Genomic DNA, 20,529 nt, shown 5'->3' on the forward strand with positions numbered 1-20,529 from the left:
TCCACCCTCCAGCCTCCAGCCTCCATCCTCCAGCCTCCACCCTCACGCTCCAGCCTCCATCCTCCACCCTCCAGCCTCCATCCTCAGCCTCCATCCTGCAAGTGCACCCTCACCCTCCACCCTACCCCCTTCCAGGTGGAGCCTGGCTGTGGGGCCCTGGAGGAAGAGGGTGGAGGAGGGGGTCAGACGTCCTGACCGGCTCCTTGTCCTCCTGCAGGGTCAGAGGTCGCCTGGGCTCTGGACTGAAGACAGGTGGAGGTGATGGAGGACGGGGACAGCGAGGGGGACGGGCCCGGGGTGGTCCGGGAGAGACAGACCGGCACCACCTGCACCACCACCTCCACCCTGCTGGCCTCTGTCAAAGAGCAGGTAGGAAGGTCTGGTTCTGTCTGGTTCTGGTGGTCCTGGTCCTCGAGCAGGGTCTTTACCTGGAGGAGGGTTCTCTTCTCTTCCAGGACCCTGGTTCTTTTATTTATTTTTTTATTTTTTAGGGTTAGAACCATTAGAACCGTCATTAGAACCAGGACCCTGGTTCTAATGACGGAGCTGTGATCAGGACGGCCAGAGGGGGCGCTGCCGAGCTTCTGACTGGAAACTCAGCCCAGATTTAGATGAATTCATTCATTCTGCCACACAGTCCAGCTCAGGGAGGAAGATGCTCTATAATCTGGTGTTAGAGGAGGAAGATGCTCTATAGTCTGCTAGAGGAGGAAGATGCTTTATAATCTGATGTTAGAGGAGGAGGATGCTCTGTGGTCTGCCAGAGGAGGAAGTTGCTCTATAATCTGATGTTAGAGGAGGAAGATGCTCTATAATCTGATGTTAGAGGAGGAGGATGCTCTGTGGTCTGCCAGAGGAGGAAGTTGCTCTATAATCTGGTGTTAGAGGAGGAAGATGCTCTATAGTCTGCTAGAGGAGGAAGATGCTCTATAATCTGATGTTAGAGGAGGAGGATGCTCTGTGGTCTGCCAGAGGAGGAAGTTGCTCTATAATCTGATGTTAGAGGAGGAGGATGCTCTATAATCTGATGTTAGAGGAGGAAGATGCTCTATAGTCTGGTGTTAGAGGAGGAAGATGCTCTATAATCTGATGTTAGAGGAGGAAGATGCTCTATAATCTGATGTTAGAGGAGGAAGATGCTCTATAGTCTGCTAGAGGAGGAAGATGCTCTATAATCTGATGTTAGAGGAGGAAGATGCTCTATAATCTGGTGTTAGAGGAGGAAGATGCTCTATAATCTGGTGTTAGAGGAGGAAGATGCTCTATAGTCTGCTAGAGGAGGAAGATGCTCTATAATCTGATGTTAGAGGAGGAAGATGCTCTATAATCTGGTGTTAGAGGAGGAAGATGCTCTATAATCTGATGTTAGAGGAGGAAGATGCTCTATAGTCTGCTAGAGGAGGAAGATGCTCTATAATCTGATGTTAGAGGAGGAAGATGCTCTATAATCTGGTGTTAGAGGAGGAAGATGCTCTATAATCTGGTGTTAGAGGAGGAAGATGCTCTATAATCTGGTGTTAGAGGAGGAAGATGCTCTATAGTCTGCTAGAGGAGGAAGATGCTCTATAATCTGCTAGAGGAGGAAGATGCTCTATAATCTGCTAGAGGAGGAAGATGCTCTATAATCTGCTAGAGGAGGAAGATGCTCTTTAATCTGCTAGAGGAGGAAGATGCTCTATAATCTGGTGTTAGAGGAGGAAGATGCTCTATAATCTGGTGTTAGAGGAGGAAGATGCTCTATAGTCTGCTAGAGGAGGAAGATGCTCTATAATCTGATGTTAGAGGAGGAAGATGCTCTATAATCTGGTGTTAGAGGAGGAAGATGCTCTTTAATCTGCTAGAGGAGGAAGATGCTCTATACTCTGGTGTTAGAGGAGGAAGATGCTCTATAGTCTGCTAGAGGAGGAAGATGCTCTATAATCTGGTGTTAGAGGAGGAAGATGCTCTATAATCTGGTGTTAGAGGAGGAAGATGCTCGATAATCTGATGTTAGAGGTTTTGACATGTGACCCGGGTCCTGGTGGGAACTGGTGGGTTCTGGTGGGTGCTGGTTCCTTCTGGCGGGTCCTGGCAGGTCCTGCTGGGTTCTGGCGGGTCCTGCTGGGTTCTGGTGGGTCCTGCTGGGTTCTGGTGGGTCCTGCTGGCCACTCTGGATGCCTCAGTTAGGGGATCTGCTGTTTGAAGGCTCCTCATGTCCAGGAACTCTGTCCTTCTGGTCCGAGCTCTGTGTGGAGCAGCAGATCTGGATCCGAGGAAACCCGGGCCCAGTGGGTGTCAGGGTTCCTTAACCCCGGGTTCTACCATGTGGAACCGGCTCCCAGTTCTGCTCCTTCTCTCTTGTCAATATAATTTCACTGTATTGCTACATGTGAGTGATGGTTCCTCCTGGAGCCTCTGGACCCTGTTTAGATATGACTGTATGTAGAGACAAGAACCTGTCTGTCCCCTCACCCCAACCGGGACAGCAGGAAGACCACCTCTCAGCCTGGTTCTGCAGGGTTCTCCTCCTCTGAGCCTGGTTCTGCAGGGTTCTCCTCCTCTGAGCCTGGTTCTGCAGGGTTCTCCTCCTCTGAGCCTGGTTCTGCAGGGTTCTCCACCTCTGAGCCTGGTTCTGCAGGGTTCTCCTCTGAGCCTGGTTCTGCAGGGTTCTCCTCTGAGCCTGGTTCTGCAGGGTTCTCCTCTGAGTCTGGTTCTGCAGGGTTCTCCTCTGAGCCTGGTTCTGCAGGGTTCTTGCTCATGTGGATCTCCCGGGTTTCTCTGTAACGGGGTCTAGAAGCGACCGTGTTGTAATTGGCTCTTCATAAATAAAGCTGAATTGAACTGAATGATCAGGATTCAGTCAGAGGTCAGGAGGGCAGGAGGTCAGAGGTCAGGAGGTCAGAGGTCAGGGGGAGGCTGCTGGGCTGCTTCTCCTCTGCTGTCATTCAGACCTGGAACAGAAGGAGGTGGACCGGAGCCGGGAAACTCCAGAGCAGCAACCGGGAACTCAGAACCGGCCCAGGGTCTGGAGGCGGTCCCCGTCTGTCCCTTCCTCTGCAGACATGGAGGGACCGATGAGACGCGAGGACGGCAGCAACCTGAGAGCTCTGCTGTGATCGAGTCCCGTGATTAAGTCCCCCATCAGCTGATCCTGGTCTCGGTCTCTACGGCGTCAGGCCGTTCAGACCGTCTGATTCACAACACAGTTAAACTGCTCATATTCAGCTCTGTGAGCAGCTCTATATGGTTCATCAGGCTGTGAGCAGCTCTATATGGTTCATCAGGCTGTGAGCAGCTCTATATGGTTCATCAGGCTGTGAGCAGCTCTATATGGTTCATCGGGCTGTGAGCAGCTCTATATGGTTCATTGGGCTGTGAGCAGCTCTATATGGTTCATTGGGCTGTGAGCAGCTCTATATGGTTCATCGGGCTGTGAGCAGCTCTATATGGTTCATTGGGCTGTGAGCAGCTCTATATGGTTCATTGGGCTGTGAGCAGCTCTATATGGTTCATCAGGCTGTGAGCAGCTCTATATGGTTCATCGGGCTGTGAGCAGCTCTATATGGTTCATTGGGCTGTGAGCAGCTCTATATGGTTCATTGGGCTGTGAGCAGCTCTATATGGTTCATCGGGCTGTGAGCAGCTCTATATGGTTCATTGGGCTGTGAGCAGCTCTATATGGTTCATTGGGCTGTGAGCAGCTCTATATGGTTCATCAGGCTGTGAGCAGCTCTATATGGTTCATCAGGCTGTGAGCAGCTCTATATGGTTCATTGGGCTGTGAGCAGCTCTATATGGTTCATTGGGCTGTGAGCAGCTCTATATGGTTCATCAGGCTGTGAGCAGCTCTATATGGTTCATCAGGCTGTGAGCAGCTCTATATGGTTCATTGGGCTGTGAGCAGCTCTATATGGTTCATCAGGCTGTGAGCAGCTCTATATGGTTCATCAGGCTGTGAGCAGCTCTATATGGTTCATTGGGCTGTGAGCAGCTCTATATGGTTCATCAGGCTGTGAGCAGCTCTATATGGTTCATCGGGCTGTGAGCAGCTCTATATGGTTCATCGGGCTGTGAGCAGCTCTATATGGTTCATCGGGCTGTGAGCAGCTCTATATGGTTCATCGGGCTGTGAGCAGCTCTATATGGTTCATCAGGCTGTGAGCAGCTCTATATGGTTCATCAGGCTGTGAGCAGCTCTATATGGTTCATCAGGCTGTGAGCAGCTCTATATGGTTCATTGGGCTGTGAGCAGCTCTATATGGTTCATCGGGCTGTGAGCAGCTCTATATGGTTCATCGGGCTGTGAGCAGCTCTATATGGTTCATTGGGCTGTGAGCAGCTCTATATGGTTCATCAGGCTGTGAGCAGCTCTATATGGTTCATCGGGCTGTGAGCAGCTCTATATGGTTCATCGGGCTGTGAGCAGCTCTATATGGTTCATCGGGCTGTGAGCAGCTCTATATGGTTCATCGGGCTGTGAGCAGCTCTATATGGTTCATCGGGCTGTGAGCAGCTCTATATGGTTCATTGGGCTGTGAGCAGCTCTATATGGTTCATCAGGCTGTGAGCAGCTCTATATGGTTCATCGGGCTGTGAGCAGCTCTATATGGTTCATTGGGCTGTGAGCAGCTCTATATGGTTCATCAGGCTGTGAGCAGCTCTATATGGTTCATTGGGCTGTGAGCAGCTCTATATGGTTCATTGGGCTGTGAGCAGCTCTATATGGTTCATTGGGCTGTGAGCAGCTCTATATGGTTCATCGGGCTGTGAGCAGCTCTATATGGTTCATCAGGCTGTGAGCAGCTCTATATGGTTCATTGGGCTGTGAGCAGCTCTATATGGTTCATCAGGCTGTGAGCAGCTCTATATGGTTCATCGGGCTGTGAGCAGCTCTATATGGTTCATCGGGCTGTGAGCAGCTCTATATGGTTCATTGGGCTGTGAGCAGCTCTATATGGTTCATTGGGCTGTGAGCAGCTCTATATGGTTCATCGGGCTGTGAGCAGCTCTATATGGTTCATCGGGCTGTGAGCAGCTCTATATGGTTCATTGGGCTGTGAGCAGCTCTATATGGTTTATTGGGCTGTCAGCAGCTCTATATGGTTCATCGGGCTGTCAGCAGCTCTATATCTGGTTTAACCCTGACCTGACGGCGCTCTGGGTGGAGCAGCTGCTGTCTCCTGTCCCCCTGTCCCCCTGTCCCCCTGTCCTCCGTCCTCCTGCTGTGATCGTTGGTGTGAAGACTGACTGCTGTGTCAAACTGTCTCTGACAGTCGGATTCCCTCCTGTGTCTCCTGGGACACTCAGTCCAGCCTCTCAGGAGACACGTCCTCTTAGAGGAGACATGTCCTCTCAGAGGAGACGCATCCTCTCAGAGGAGACATGTCCTTCCAGAGGAGACGCGTCCTCTCAGAGGACAGCAGCAGCAGCTGGTGCCGGCTGGCTCGGAGGCGATGTCGCCGTGTTTTCCCCGCAGGCGGCTCTGAAACAAGGAGGCTGTGTTCTCCCGTCCCGTCCCGTCCCGTCCCGTCCCGTCCTGTCCCGCCCCGTCCCTCTGACTCAGGTGTGACGAGACAGAAGATCCAGATGACGCCTGTCAGGGTCTGAGTTCCCAGCGTCGGTCAGCGGTTCTGACGGCCGCAGAACCTTTTTCAGTTCAGCACCGAGTCTGAACAGCAGCGTCGTGATTGGACGGTCCGCTGAATGACCGGACGGTCAGCTGATCCACCGGAGACGTCCACGCTCCAGGTCACATGACCACCCTGACCCACATCCAGCTCCGCTTCTGTGGAGATAAAGAGCCGCCGGAGGGTGGAACGCCTGCTGCTGTCAACACAACACACACACCAGCAACGCAACACACACCAGCAACACAACACACACCAGCAACACAACACACACCAGCAACGCAACACACACCAGCAACGCAACACACACCAGCAACACAACACACACCAGCAACACAACACACACCAGCAACACAACACAACACACACCAGCAACGCAACAGAAAACACACCAGAACCCCTCAGGTCCCACGGTTCCAGGAACCTTCTCAACCGGCAGAACCACAGCGCTGGTTCCTGAGCGGAGGGTTCTCAGAGTTCTCAGAGTTCTCAGAGTTCTCTCAGCGGAGGGTTCTCAGAGTTCTCTGCTCAGGAACACGGTGGTTTGACCTGTGAAGGAGAACCTTCAGGTCCGTGCCACACTTGGTGTGACGGTTTCATGGTTCTCTGAGGAGAACCCGGGTGTGACGGTTCTCTGTGAGGAGAACCCGGGTGTGACGGTTCTCTGAGGAGAACCCGGGTGTGACGGTTCTCTGTGAGGAGAACCCGGGTGTGACGGTTCTCTGTGAGGAGAACCCGGGTGTGACGGTTCTCTGAGGAGAACCCGGGTGTGACGGTTCTCTGAGGAGAACCCGGGTGTGACGGTTCTCTGAGGAGAACCCGGGTGTGACGGTTCTCTGAGGAGAACCCGGGTGTGACGGTTCCCCGGTTCTCCCCCCAGGAGCTGCAGTTCGAGCGGCTGACCCGGGAGCTGGAGGAGGAGCGGCAGATGGTGGCCAGCCAGCTGGAGAGGTGCATGCTGGGAGCCGAGTCGCCGGGCGCCGACAGCAGCAGGTAGAGTCTCCGCTTTTATTTTGAAAGGTTCAGTCTGAGGTCCAGAGGTCAGCTCCTGGTGGAGGATGAGGGTCTCAGGTGACCCTCAGGTGACCCCCTAGTGATCCTCAGGTGACCCCCAGACCCTCAGAGGACCCCCAGGTGACCCTCAGGTGACCCCCAGGTGACCCCCAGACCCTCAGGTGACCCCCAGGTGACCCTCAGGTGACCCCCAGGTGACCCCCAAGTGATCCTCAGGTGACCCCCAGACCCTCAGATGACCCCCAGGTGACCCTCAGGTGACCCCCAAGTGATCCTCAGGTGACCCCCAAGTGATCCTCTGGTGACCCCCAGACCCTCAGATGACCCCCAGGTGACCCTCAGGTGACCCCCAGGTGACCCCCAAGTGATCCTAAGGTGACCCCCAGACCCTCAGAGGACCCCCAAGTGATCCTCAGGTGACCCCCAGACCCTCAGGTGACCCCCAGGTGACCCTCAGATGACCCCCAGGTGACCCCCAGATGACCCCCAGGTGACCCTCAGGTGACCCCAGCAGGAGCGGAGCTCTGGTTCTTCAGGCTGGTATCTAGAACCCAGCGGTTCTGTGAGCCAGTCCTCTGAGGGGGGTTCTGGGAGCCGGTCCTCTGAGGGGGGTCCTGGGAGCCGGTCCTCTGAGGGGGGTTCTGGGAGCCGGTCCTCTGAGGGGGGTTCTGGGAGCCGGTCCTCTGAGGGGGGTCCTGGGAGCCGGTCCTCTGCGGGGGGTGCTGGGAGCCGGTCCTCTGAGGGGGGTCCTGGGAGCCGGTCCTCTGAGGGGGGTTCTGGGAGCCGGTCCTCTGAGGGGGGTCCTGGGAGCCGGTCCTCTGAACAGGGTTCTGGGAGCCGGTCCTCTGAGGGGGGTTCTGGGAGCCGGTCCTCTGAGGGGGGTTCTGGGAGCCGGTCCTCTGAGGGGGGTTCTGGGAGCCGGTCCTCTGAACAGGGTTCTGGGAGCCGGTCCTCTGAGGGGGGTTCTGGGAGCCGGTCGTCTGAACAGGGTTCTGGGAGCCGGTCCTCTGAACAGGGCTCTGGGAGCCGGTCCTCTGAACAGGGTTCTGGGAGCCGGTCCTCTGAGGGGACAGTCCGGTCCCGTCCCGCTGCCGGTCTGACCCTGTCCCTGTCCTCTCTGGTCCTGCAGCTCGTCGGAGAAGTCCTTTGCGTGGCGGTCTGCAGGTGAGACGCCTCGTCTCTCATCACTTCCTGTTCCGCAGCTGACCCGGGTCTGTCCCACAGGGGAGTCTCAGAGCGGAGCCGTGGACGCGTCCTCATGTCCCGGACGCCCCCTGGAGGCGGAGGACGGCCTGTTCCTGTCCGAGCCAGACCGAGCGTCTCTGCATGACAGTGAGGGTCTGTTAGGACCAGGACACGCGTCTCTTTCACAATAAGACACCGTGCTGTCCCTCCGGTAGTCCCGAGGTCTGCAGGCCATCAGGACCCGTGTCCCCCAGATCCAGGTCTCACGTCCTCCCCCTCTTCCTCGTTCCGAGTCCGGACGGGATGGAGACGGGGAGACGTTCTGGACATCAGAGGGACAACATGAGACCAGAATGAAGCTTTTAGTGTTTCCACTTCCTGTTCCTGTGCCTGAAGCGACCTCTGACCCCGGCTGACCTCTGTCCCCAGGCTCCGGAGGTCACTCGGCCCACATGACCTCCTTCTCCGACAGCGGCTACCAGGACAGCCTCGGTTACCATGGCAACCACAACGTGGTGCGCTCCGAGCCGCGGGCCTCGTCGTCCCGGAGTCCCCGAGCCGAGGGACAGGCGTCCGGACAGGTAGTCCTCACCTGGGACCCGGGTCTACTGGGTTCTACTGGGTTCTACTGGGTTCTACTGGGTTCTACTGGGTTCTACTGGGCTCTACTGGGGTTTACTGGGTTCTACTGGGCTCTACTGGGTTCTACTGGGCTCTACTGGGCTCTACTGGGTTCTACTGGGCTCTACTGGGCTCTACTGGGTTCTACTGGGCTCTACTGGGCTCTACTGGGCTCTACTGGGTTCTACTGGGCTCTACTGGGGTTTACTGGGCTCTACTGGGTTCTACTGGGTTCTACTGGGGTTTACTGGGTTCTACTGGGCTCTACTGGGCTCTACTGGGTTCTACTGGGTTCTACTGGGCTCTACTGGGCTCTACTGGGTTCTACTGGGTTCTACTGGGTTCTACTGGGCTCTACTGGGCTCTACTGGGCTCTACTGGGTTTACTGGGTTCTACTGGGGTCTACTGGGTTCTACTGGGTTCTACTGGGTTCTACTGGGCTCTACTGGGTTCTACTGGGCTCTACTGGGGTTTACTGGGTTCTACTGGGGTCTCCTGGGTTCTACTGGGTTCTACTGGGCTCTACTGGGCTCTACTGGGTTCTACTGGGTTCTACTGGGCTCTACTGGGTTCTACTGGGTTCTACTGGGTTCTACTGGGCTCTACTGGGCTCTACTGGGTTCTACTGGGTTCTACTGGGCTCTACTGGGTTCTACTGGGTTCTACTGGGCTCTACTGGGGTTTACTGGGTTCTACTGGGGTCTACTGGGTTCTACTGGGCTCTACTGGGTTCTGTTAGGCTCCACTGGGGTTTACTGGGGTTTACTGGGGTTCTACTGGGGTGTACTGACTTTAGCAGCTCAGACTGGGCCTGGGACTCAGACTGGGACTAGGACTGGGACTGGGACTGGGCCTGGGACTCAGACTGGGACTGGGACTGGCCTGGGACTGGGACTGGCCTGGGACTGGGCCTGGGACTGGACTGGGACTGGGACTGGCCTGGGACTGGGCCTGGGCCTGGGCCTGGGACTCAGACTGGGACTAGGACTGGGACTGGGACTGGGCCTGGGACTGGGACTCAGACTGGGACTGGGACTGGCCTGGGACTGGGACTGGCCTGGGACTTGGACTGGCCTGGGACTGGGACTGGCCTGGGACTGGGCCTGGGACTGGGCCTGGGACTGGGCCTGAGACTGGGACTGGGACTGGGCCTGAGACTGGGACTGGCCTGGGACTGGGACTGGCCTGGGACTGGGCCTGGGACTGGGCCTGGGACTGGGCCTGGGACTGGGCCTGGGACTGGGCCTGGGACTCAGACTGGGACTGGGACTGGGCCTGGGACTGGGACTCAGACTGGGACTGGGACTGGCCTGGGACTGGGACTGGGTCTGGGACTGGGACTGGCCTGGGACTGGGACTGGCCTGGGACTGGGCCTGGGACTGGGCCTGAGACTCAGACTGGGACTGGGACTGGGCCTGGGACTGGGACTCAGACTGGGACTGGGACTGGCCTGGGACTGGGACTGGGTCTGGGACTGGGACTGGCCTGGGACTGGGACTGGGCCTGGGACTGGGCCTGGGACTGGGCCTGGGACTAGGACTGGGACTGGGACTGGGCCTGGGACTGGGACTCAGACTGGGACTGGGACTGGCCTGGGACTGGGACTGGCCTGGGACTGGGCCTGGGACTGGGACTGGCCTGGGACTGGGCCTGGGACTGGGCCTGAGACTGGGACTGGGCCTGAGACTGGGACTGGGACTGGGACTGGCCTGGGACTGGGACTGGCCTGGGACTGGGCCTGGGACTGGGACTGGCCTGGGACTGGGCCTGGGACTGGCCTGGGACTGGGACTGGCCTGGGACTGGGACTGGCCTGGGACTGGGCCTGGGACTGGGCCTGGGACTGGGCCTGAGACTGGGACTGGGACTGGGACTCAGACCGGGTGTCCTGTGCTGTGTCCTCAGGCGTCGGGCCGGGTCCTCCGCAGGATGGCGTCCCTCCCGTCCAGGAGCCAGTCCCCGGGCTGCGGCGCCGTCTCGCCGTCCCGGATGTCCCTGCGGACGTCTCAAGGCAGCACGTACGACTCGCCCGTCCTGTCGGAGCCCCGCCCCCTGGCGGCCGTGTTCCCCGGCACCACCATGCCGCCGTCCTGCCCGTCCCCCGCCTCCCCGGGCTCCGCCCCGTCCCCGACGGGGGGCGGGGCCCCGACCGGCTCGCCGCCGCGGGCGGAGATGACGGCCGTGCCGCAGCACCTGGGCTCCACGCTGCCCCGCCAGAGCCGGCCGCTGGCGTACGGCGCCGACCCGTACGGACTGTTCCAGAGGAGCGCCCTGCCCCGCCCCGACAGCCTCATAGGTCAGTGAGCGCCGGGCCGTTACCGTGGTTACTGCCCCGCCCCGACAGCCTCATAGGTCAGTGAGCGCCGGGCCGTTACCGTGGTTACTGCCCCGCCCCGACAGCCTCATAGGTCAGTGAGCGCCGTTACCGTGGTTACTGCCCCGCCCCGACAGCCTCATAGGTCAGTCTGTTAGTCGACAGCTGATGATGGATGGATGACGGGTGGATGGTGGATGGATGATGGATGGATGTAAGGTGGATGATGGCTGACGGGTGGATGGTGGACAGACGGAGCTGTCCACTCTCTCTCTGGACGTCCCCCCTCCACTGTGAATGATGGTGGAGGATGGTGGATGGATGGATGACGGGTGGATGGTGGATGGATGATGGATGGATGTAAGGTGGATGGTGGATGACGGGTGGATGGTGGACAGACGGAGCTGTCCACTCTCTCTCTGGACGTCCCCCCTCCACTGCAGCTGCAGCCGGTGAATGTGGAGAATCCTGAATGAACATTCTGCTAAACACTAATGTGAAAAGGATCACTTCCTGTCTGACCTCCTCCACTTCCTGCCGCTTGGTGTCGTGTCTCTGCTGAGGACGGACTGATGGAGCGGTGGTGATGCTGCCTCCGCCCCAAGCCCCGCCCACTGACCCACTTAGGGCTGTTTCCTCCACAGAGCCTGTGGAGCATCAGCTGCTGCTGATCAGCTGATGGAGCCGGAGCTCCGCCCCCTTTAACCCGCTGGCTGATCTGAGAGCGTGTGTGTGTGTGTGTGTGTGTGTGTGTGTGTGTGTGTGTGTGTGTGTGTGTGTGTGTGTGTGTGTGTGTGTGTGGCCTAATGTGAGTCCTGGGCTCAGACCCCAGAGATCCAGCAGATCCAGATTAATCCAGATGACAGGAGATCCGCTGGTGATCAGCTGATCACTGGAGTTGAGCACGTAGATCATTAAAAAACGACCATCAGGGAGGAACCGGTCGCTTCCGGGTCCTGACAGAACTCCAGAGCTGGGTCTGGTTCTCCAGCAGGCTCAGGGACGTCTCAGAGAGGGACGTGTTGGACGTGTTGGACAGGACGGCGGTCTCAGCTCGGCTGGTGTCCCCGCAGGTCTCCACAGCTCCTACGGGGGTCACGGGGGTCAGGTGGATCCCGAGCTGAGGGCGGCGCTGTCTCCGGACTGTCACATGACCCCGCTGTTCGACCAGCGCTCCTTCCACAGCCCGCTGTTCCACAGCCCCGCCCACGAGGCCCAGGCCGCCCTCTACAGGACCGCCGCAGGTACTGCACCCTCCACACCCCAGTCCCTCTGGGACCACCGCAGCTAGCCAGGACCAGGTCCAGGACCAGGTCCAGGACCAGGTCCAGGACCAGGTCCAGGACCAGGTGCAGGATCAGGTCCAGGACCAGGTCCAGGACCAGGTCCAGGACCAGGACCAGAACCAGGTCCAGGACCAGGTCCAGGTCCAGGTCCAGGTTAGCAGCACCCTGTGTGACTGTTGATGCTCCCTGAGGTCTGGGGACCCTCCCGCGGACCACAAGCCATTGCGGCACCCTGCCGTACCAAAGCAGCAGCTACGGGCTGAACCCGGCCGGGTACCTGGACTCCTTCAGGGCGGCCGCAGAACCCGGGTTCCCCCACCGCCACTCGGGACTGGAGCGAGCCGTCACCCCGACCCCGTCCATCGAGAGCCTCCACAAGGACCCCAGGTGGGCCGCCGACCAGCCAGGACCCGCAGCAGGGTCCTGGAACTGCAGCCAGATGGGAAGTAGGCTAGTATAGAACATCTTCCTCCTCTTATCCAGACTATAGAGCATCTTCCTCCTCTAATCCAGATTATAGAGCATCTTCCTCCTCGAATCCAGATTATAGAGCATCTTCCTCCTCTAATCCAGACTATAGAGCATCTTCCTCCTCTAATCCAGATTATAGAGCATCTTCCTCCTCGAATCCAGATTATAGAGCATCTTCCTCCTCTAATCCAGACTATAGAGCATCTTCCTCCTCGAATCCAGATTATAGAGCATCTTCCTCCTCTAACACCAGATTATAGAGCATCTTCCTCCTCTAACACCAGATTATAGAGCATCTTCCTCCTCTAGGAGATTATAGAGCATCTTCCTCCTCGAATCCAGATTATAGAGCATCTTTGTCCTCTAACACCAGATTATAGAGCATCTTCCTCCTCTAACACCAGATTATAGAGCATCTTCCTCCTCTAACACCAGATTATAGAGCATCTTCCTCCTCTAGCAGATTATAGAGCATCTTCCTCCTCGAATCCAGATTATAGAGCATCTTTGTCCTCTAACACCAGATTATAGAGCATCTTCCTCCTCTAACACCAGATTATAGAGCATCTTCCTCCTCTAACACCAGATTATAGAGCATCTTCCTCCTCTAACACCAGATTATAGAGCATCTTTCTCCTCTAGCAGATTATAGAGCATCTTCCTCCTCTAACACCAGATTATAGAGCATCTTTCTCCTCTAGCAGATTATAGAGCATCTTCCTCCTCTAACACCAGATTATAGAGCATCTTTCTCCTCTAGCAGATTATAGAGCATCTTCCTCCTCGAATCCAGATTATAGAGCATCTTTGTCCTCTAACACCAGATTATAGAGCATCTTCCTCCTCTAACACCAGATTATAGAGCATCTTCCTCCTCTAACACCAGATTATAGAGCATCTTCCTCCTCTAACACCAGATTATAGAGCATCTTCCTCCTCTAGCAGATTATAGAGCATCTTCCTCCTCGAATCCAGATTATAGAGCATCTTTGTCCTCTAACACCAGATTATAGAGCATCTTCCTCCTCTAATCCAGATTATAGAGCATCTTCCTCCTCTAACAGATTATAGAGCATCTTCCTCCTCTAACACCAGATTATAGAGCGTCTTCCTCCTCTCACATCCAGATTATGGAGCATCTTCCTCCTCTAACACCAGACTATAGAGCATCTTCCTCCTCTAACACCAGATTATAGAGACTATAGAGCATCTTCCTCCTCGAACATCAGATTATAGAGCATCTTCCTCCTCTAACACCAGATTATATAGACTATAGAGCATCTTCCTCCTCTAACATCAGATTATAGAGCATCTTCCTCCTCTAACAGATTATAGAGCATCTTCCTCCTCTAACATCAGATTATAGAGCATCTTCCTCCTCTGACAGATTATAGAGCATCTTCCTCTTCTAATCCAGATTACAGAGCATCTTCCTCCTCTGACACCAGATTACAGAGCATCTTCCGTCTCGTCCTCAGGGAGTTCGCCTGGCGTGACCCCGAGCTTCCGGAGGTCATCCACATGCTGCAGCATCACTTCCCGTCCGTCCAGGCCAACGCCGCCGCCTACCTGCAGCACCTGTGCTACGGAGACAACAGGGTGAAGGTGGAGGTGAGGGGGCGGAGCCTCTGCCGCCATGTTGACGGATCAGAGTGACGTCACTGAAGACGTCAGAGCCTCCGCCGGTCTGAGCGGTTCCTGGTCTGCAGGTGTGTCACCTGGGCGGAATCCAGCACCTGGTGGACCTGCTGGACCATAAGGTGTCGGAGGTCCAGAAGAGTGCCTGCGGGGCGCTGAGGAACCTGGTCTACGGCAAAGCCACCGACAACAACAAGGTGGCGCTGCGGAACTGCGGCGGCGTGCCGGCTCTGCTGCGCCTCCTCCGCAAGACCACCGACAACGAGGTCCGGGAGCTGGTCACCGGTAAGCCCCACCCACCCCGCCACGGCGCCAAGCCCCACTTCCTGTCGCCCATGACTCCACATCCCCCTGTGACTGCGGCGGAGTCCTACCGCAGGGACAGGAAGTCGTTTCAGGACAGAAGCAGCTCTGGCGGCGCCGCCGGGTCTGTGTCTGCGTGGGAGGCTGGCTGCTCGGCCGGCGCCGCCGTCTGGCTGGCTGTGTGTGTGTGTGTGTGTGTGGGAGGTGAGAGCGGCGGCGGATTAAACACTCGGTAAGCGGCGCTGACTCAGCGGATCTTGGGACAGATGCTCCAGCAGCGGGTTTGGAAACAGGAAGCTGCTGGCGGGATCGGAGCCGGTTCCACGGCGCCGCCAGACGCCGGTTCCACGGCGCCGCCAGACGCCGGTTTAACGGCACCGCCAGACGCCGGTTCCACGGCGCTGCCAGACGCCGGTTCCACGGCGCCGCCAGACGCCGTCCGGTTCTTCAGCCGGGACTCTAGAAACAGCTGAGCTTGGGCAGAAGGTTCTTCCTCTGATGGCCGTCTGGCTTCATGCTTCCTGTTTGAGTTTCAGACGGTGGTGGATGTCAGGAGATCGGTCTGAACAGCAGGATCCTGGATTAGATTCTGAGGGTTCTTGATCTGTCATGTTTATTTTTGGGATCTGTAGAAAAGCGAGGATTTGATTGGTCCGTGGTTCTGCCTGAACTGCTGTCGGGTTTCTGTAAATTATTATCAGCAGTTTGTGTTTCGCTGGGCTCATGATGAACCTTCAGAGGATGGATCTGGTTCTCTGACGAGCCCAGCGCCTGGTGTGAACTGCCCGCAAGAATCCCAAACACACATTCCTGGAATAATCCCAAACACACATTCCTGGAATAATCCCAAACACACGTTCCCGGAATAATCCCAAACATACGTTCCCGGAATAATCCCAAACACACATTCCTGGAATAATCCCAAACACATTCCTGGAATAATCCCAAACACACGTTCCTGGAATAATCCCAAACACACATTTCTGTAATAATCGCAAACACATTCCCGTAATAATCCCAAAAACACATTCCTGGAATAATCCCAAACACACATTCCCATAATAATCCCAAACACACATTCCTGGAATAATCCCAAACATACGTTCCCGGAATAATCCCAAACACACATTCCTGTAATAATCCCAAACACACATTCCTGGAATAATCCCAAACACATTCCTGGAATAATCCCAAACACATTCCTGGAATAATCCCAAACACACGTTCCCGGAATAATCCCAAACACACATTCCTGTAATAATCCCAAACACACATTCCTGGAATAATCCCAAACACACATTTCTGTAATAATCGCAAACACATTCCCGTAATAATCCCAAAAACACATTCCTGTAATAATCCCAAACACACATTCCCGTAATAATCCCAAAAACACATTCCTGGAATAATCCCAAACACACATTCCCGTAATAATCCCAAACACACATTCCTGTAATAATCCCAAACACACATTCCCATAATAATCCCAAACACACATTCTTGGAATAATCCCAAACACACGTTCCCGGAATAATCCCAAACACACATTCCTGTAATAATCCCAAACACACATTCCTGGAATAATCCCAAACACACATTTCTGTAATAATCGCAAACACATTCCCGTAATAATCCCAAAAACACATTCCTGTAATAATCCCAAACACACATTCCCATAATAATCCCAAAACACATTCCTGGAATAATCCCAAACACACATTCCCATAATAATCCCAAACACACATTCCCTCCAGTCAGGTGATTCTGACCATTAACCTGACTCCACATCTGGAGATGGGTCCCCGGGCGCTCCCTGCAGCTGCCCACTGCTCCATATGGAATGCTTCAGTGGCATCGATGGATGGGTTAAATGCAGAGAACAAAATTTCGTTGTACATTCACTGTATAATGACCAATAAAGTACCTTACCTTACCTTACCTTACCTTACATTCCTTTAATAATCCCAAACACATGTTCCTGTAATAATCCCAAACACACATTCCCGTAATAATCCCAAACACACATTCCCGTAATAATCCTAAACACACATTCCCGTAATAATCCCAAACACACATTCCTGTAATAACCCCAAACACATTCCTGTAATAATCCTAAACACACATTCCCGTAATAATCCCAAACACACATTCCAGTAATAATCCCAAACACACATTAACGTAATAATCCTAAACACACATTCCCGTAATAATCCCAAACACATTCATGTAATAATCCCAAACACACATTCCTGGAATAATCCCAAACACACATTCCTGGAATAATCCCAAACACACATCCAGAAAGACGGGATTCAGAGAGGAAGATCAGAATAGTGGGTCACCGTCAGACTCATTCCGTCTCCGATGGTCCTTCAGCGCCGTGGAGACATCGGCTGATCAGCCAATCAGAGAGCGACGAGTCTCAGTCATGACGGAACAGCAGGAACCCGAGGGGAACGTGGAGGAACCAGCAGCATGGTGGAGGGGGGTCAACCCCAAACCAGACCTTCTGGGACGTGGTCTCCCTGTGTCTCCAGACCTTCTGGGACGTGGTCTCCCTGTGTCTCCAGACCTTCTGGGACGTGGTCTCCCTGTGTCTCCAGACCTTCTGGGACGTGGTCTCCCTGGTGTCTCCAGACCTTCTGGGACATGGTCTCCCTGGTGTCTCTAGACCTTCTGGGACATGGTCTCCCTGTGTCTCCAGACCTTCTGGGACGTGGTCTCCCTGTGTCTCCAGACCTTCTGGGACGTGGTCTCCCTGTGTCTCCAGACCTTCTGGGACGTGGTCTCCCTGTGTCTCCAGACCTTCTGGGACATGGTCTCCCTGGTGTCTCTAGACCTTCTGGGACATGGTCTCCCTGTGTCTCCAGACCTTCTGGGACGTGATCTCCCTGGTGTCTCCAGACCTTCTGGGACGTGGTCTCCCTGGTGTCTCCAGACCTTCTGGGACGTGGTCTCCCTGTGTCTCCAGACCTTCTGGGACGTGGTCTCCCTGGTGTCTCCAGACCTTCTGGGACGTGGTCTCCCTGTGTCTCCAGACCTTCTGGGACGTGGTCTCCCTGGTGTCTCCAGACCTTCTGGGACATGGTCTCCCTTTGTCTCCAGACCTTCTGGGACGTGGTCTCCCTGGTGTCTCCAGACCTTCTGGGACGTTGTCTCCCTGTGTCTCCAGACCTTCTGGGACGTGGTTTCCCTGGTGTCTCCAGACCTTCTGGGACGTGGTCTCCCTGGTGTCCCCAGACCTTCTGGGACGTGGTCTCCCTGTGTCTCCAGACCTTCTGGGACGTGGTCTCCCTGTGTCTCCAGACCTTCTGGGACATGGTCTCCCTTGTCTCCAGACCTTCTGGGCCGTGATCTCCCTGGTGTCTCCAGGCCTTCTGGGCTGTGATCTCCCTGGTGTCTCCAGACCTTCTGGGACGTGGTCTCCCTGGTGTCTCCAGACCTTCTGGGACGTGGTCTCCCTGTCTGTCCCCCCAGGCGTCCTCTGGAACCTGTCGTCCTGCGACGCCGTCAAGATGACCATCGTCCGGGACGCTCTGAGCACGCTCACCAGCGCCGTGGTCGTCCCGCACTCGGGCTGGAGCAGCGGGGCGCGCCGGGACCAGAACCAGGTCAAGTTCCAGTCCTCACTGCTGCTGCGCAACACCACGGGCTGCCTGAGGTGAGGCTCCCTGACCCCTGACCCCTGACCCTGTCTGACCCTGACCCTCCTAACCCTGACCCTCCTGACCCTGACCCCTGACCCTCCTGACCCTGACCCTCCTGACCCTGACCCCTGACCCTGACCCTGACCCTGACCCTCTTAACCCTGACCCCTGACCCTGACTCTCCTAACCCTGTCTGACCCTGACCCTCCTGACCCTGACCCCTGACCCTGACCCCTGACCCTGACCCTGACCCTCTTAACCCTGACCCCTGACCCTGACTCTCCTAACCCTGTCTAACCCTGACCCTCCTAACCCTGACCCCTGACCCTGACTCTCCTAACCCTGTCTGACCCTGACCCTCCTAACCCTGACCCCTGACCTTGACTCTCCTAACCCTGTCTGACCCTGACCCTCCTGACCCTGACCCCTGACCCTGACCCTCCTAACCCTGACCCCTGACCCTGACTCTCCTAACCCTGTCTGACCCTGACCCTCCTGACCCTCCTGACCCTGACCCCTGACCCTGACCCTGACCCTCCTAACCCTGAGCCTGACTGTCCTAACCCAGTCTGACCCTGACCCTCCTGACCCTGACCCTCCTGACACTGACCCTGACCCCTGACCCTGACCCTCCTGACCCTGACCCTCCTGACCCTGACCCTGAGCCTACCTGAAGCGAACCCTTCTCCGGAGGGCAGACTCCCCTCAGACCACCATCCTGGTCCTGGACCTGGTCCTGGTCCTGGTCCTGGTCCTGGTCCTGGACCTGGTCCTGGTCCTGGTCCTGGTCCTGGTCTCGACCTGGACCTGGTCCTGGTCCTGGTCCTGGTCCTGGACCTGGTCCTGGTCCTGGTCCTGGTCCTGGTCCTGGTCCTGGTCCTGGACCTGGTCCTGGTCCTGGTCCTGGTCCTGGTCCTGGTCCTGGTCCTGGCTGTGGCTGTGTGTCGTGGTCTCCATGGTGACGGGTGCGGCTCTCGCCTCCTGCTCTGAGAAGCAGACGTAACCCAGCAGCTGTTTCTCTTTCTGCTGTTTTCAAAACGCGGATTGATTCCCAGAATAAACCGGTTTCACCTGTCAAACGTCAGAAAAGGAGAAAACTGGAAAAACAGGAAGTTCCTCTTCTCCCACAGAGAATCCCGCCACATCAGAAGTACGGAGGTTTGCTGGTAAAATACGTTAACAAGAGTATCGCAGCTTCACAAAAGTTTTTCTGCTATTTAAGGGAGTAAACTGAAAAATTCAACTTTACCACGCTAAAAAAAATCATTTGAAATTAAATACAAATTAGTAGTTAAAAGTATTGGTTTAAAAAAAAAAGGAAAAAGAGGAAAAAAGGAAAAAAGAGAAAAAAGAGAAAAAAGAAAAAAAGAAGAAAAAAGAAAAAAAGGAAAACAAATAAAGTATTGTAATTTCACCATTTTTTTCAGTTATTTACGGAAATAAACTGAAGTGAAACTTCGGCCTCCGTCCGCCGCCGTCGACCAGGCTGGACCCAGACTCCACAACTCATTACAGTTACATGTAATCCTTAAAGTTACACAGTAACTGAGGTGAAAGGCTGCGGTCCTCGTCCCTGAGGGGTCGTCGTCCCTGAGGGGTCCTCGTCCCTGAGGGGTCGTCGTCCCTGAGGGGTCGTCGTCCCTGAGGGGTCGTCGTCCCTGAGGGGTCCTCGTCCCTGAGGGGTCGTCGTCCCTGAGGGGTCCTCGTCCCTGAGGGGTCGTCGTCCCTGAGGGGTCCTCGTCCCTGAGGGGTCGTCGTCCCTGAGGGGTCGTCGTCCCTGAGGGGTCGTCGTCCCTGAGGGGTCCTCGTCCCTGAGGGGTCGTCGTCCCTGAGGGGTCGTCGTCCCTGAGGGGTCCTCGTCCCTGAGGGGTCCTCGTCCCTGAGGGGTCCTCGTCCCTGAGGGGTCCTCTTCAGGCCTGTCTCGTCGCCCCGAGGTGTTTTTTATCTGGAAGACGAGTCACGTTCCGCCGGTTCCTTGGTTCAGAACGTTAAAGAACCTCAAGTTAACGGTGGAGTGGACGCTGTCCTCTGACCTGTCCTCCGACCTGTCCCCCACGCTGCAGGACAGCCGTCTGTCCTCCAACATGTCCCCCACGCTGCAGGACAGCCACTGGTCCTCCAACATGTCCCCCACGCTGCAGGACAGCCATCTGTCCTCTGACCTGTCCCCCACGCTGCAGGACAGCCGTCTGTCCTCCGACCTGTCCCCCACGCTGCAGGACAGCCGTCTGTCCTCCGACCTGTCCCCCACGCTGCAGGACAGCCGTCTGTCCTCTGACCTGTCCCCCATGCTGCAGGACAGCCATCTGTCCTCTGACCTGTCCCCCACGCTGCAGGACAGCCGTCTGTCCTCCGACCTGTCCCCCACGCTGCAGGACAGCCGTCTGTCCTCCGACCTGTCCCCCACGCTGCAGGACAGCCGTCTGTCCTCTGACCTGTCCCC

The 20,529-nt window shown here is 56.1% G+C and overlaps 1 protein-coding gene across 1 annotated transcript in view; it reads left to right on the forward strand.

Moving 5' to 3' along the window:
- Positions 1 to 261: 261 nt before the first annotated feature.
- The window catches only part of LOC115383982 (plakophilin-4-like), a 35,591-nt gene continuing 15,323 nt past the window's right edge, over positions 262 to 20,529 (forward strand). Inside the window, exons 1-11 of the mRNA XM_030086222.1 lie at positions 262 to 369; positions 6,487 to 6,599; positions 7,750 to 7,784; positions 7,845 to 7,958; positions 8,235 to 8,386; positions 10,333 to 10,723; positions 11,815 to 11,985; positions 12,219 to 12,414; positions 13,977 to 14,109; positions 14,208 to 14,421; positions 17,917 to 18,100. Coding sequence (XP_029942082.1) covers positions 262 to 369; positions 6,487 to 6,599; positions 7,750 to 7,784; positions 7,845 to 7,958; positions 8,235 to 8,386; positions 10,333 to 10,723; positions 11,815 to 11,985; positions 12,219 to 12,414; positions 13,977 to 14,109; positions 14,208 to 14,421; positions 17,917 to 18,100 — 1,811 coding nt within the window. The remainder of the gene's footprint in view (positions 370 to 6,486; positions 6,600 to 7,749; positions 7,785 to 7,844; positions 7,959 to 8,234; positions 8,387 to 10,332; positions 10,724 to 11,814; positions 11,986 to 12,218; positions 12,415 to 13,976; positions 14,110 to 14,207; positions 14,422 to 17,916; positions 18,101 to 20,529) is intronic.

The sequence above is a fragment of the Salarias fasciatus genome, assembly GCF_902148845.1.
Source record: "Salarias fasciatus chromosome 23 unlocalized genomic scaffold, fSalaFa1.1 super_scaffold_20, whole genome shotgun sequence".
Classification (NCBI taxonomy): Eukaryota; Metazoa; Chordata; class Actinopteri; order Blenniiformes; family Blenniidae; genus Salarias; species Salarias fasciatus.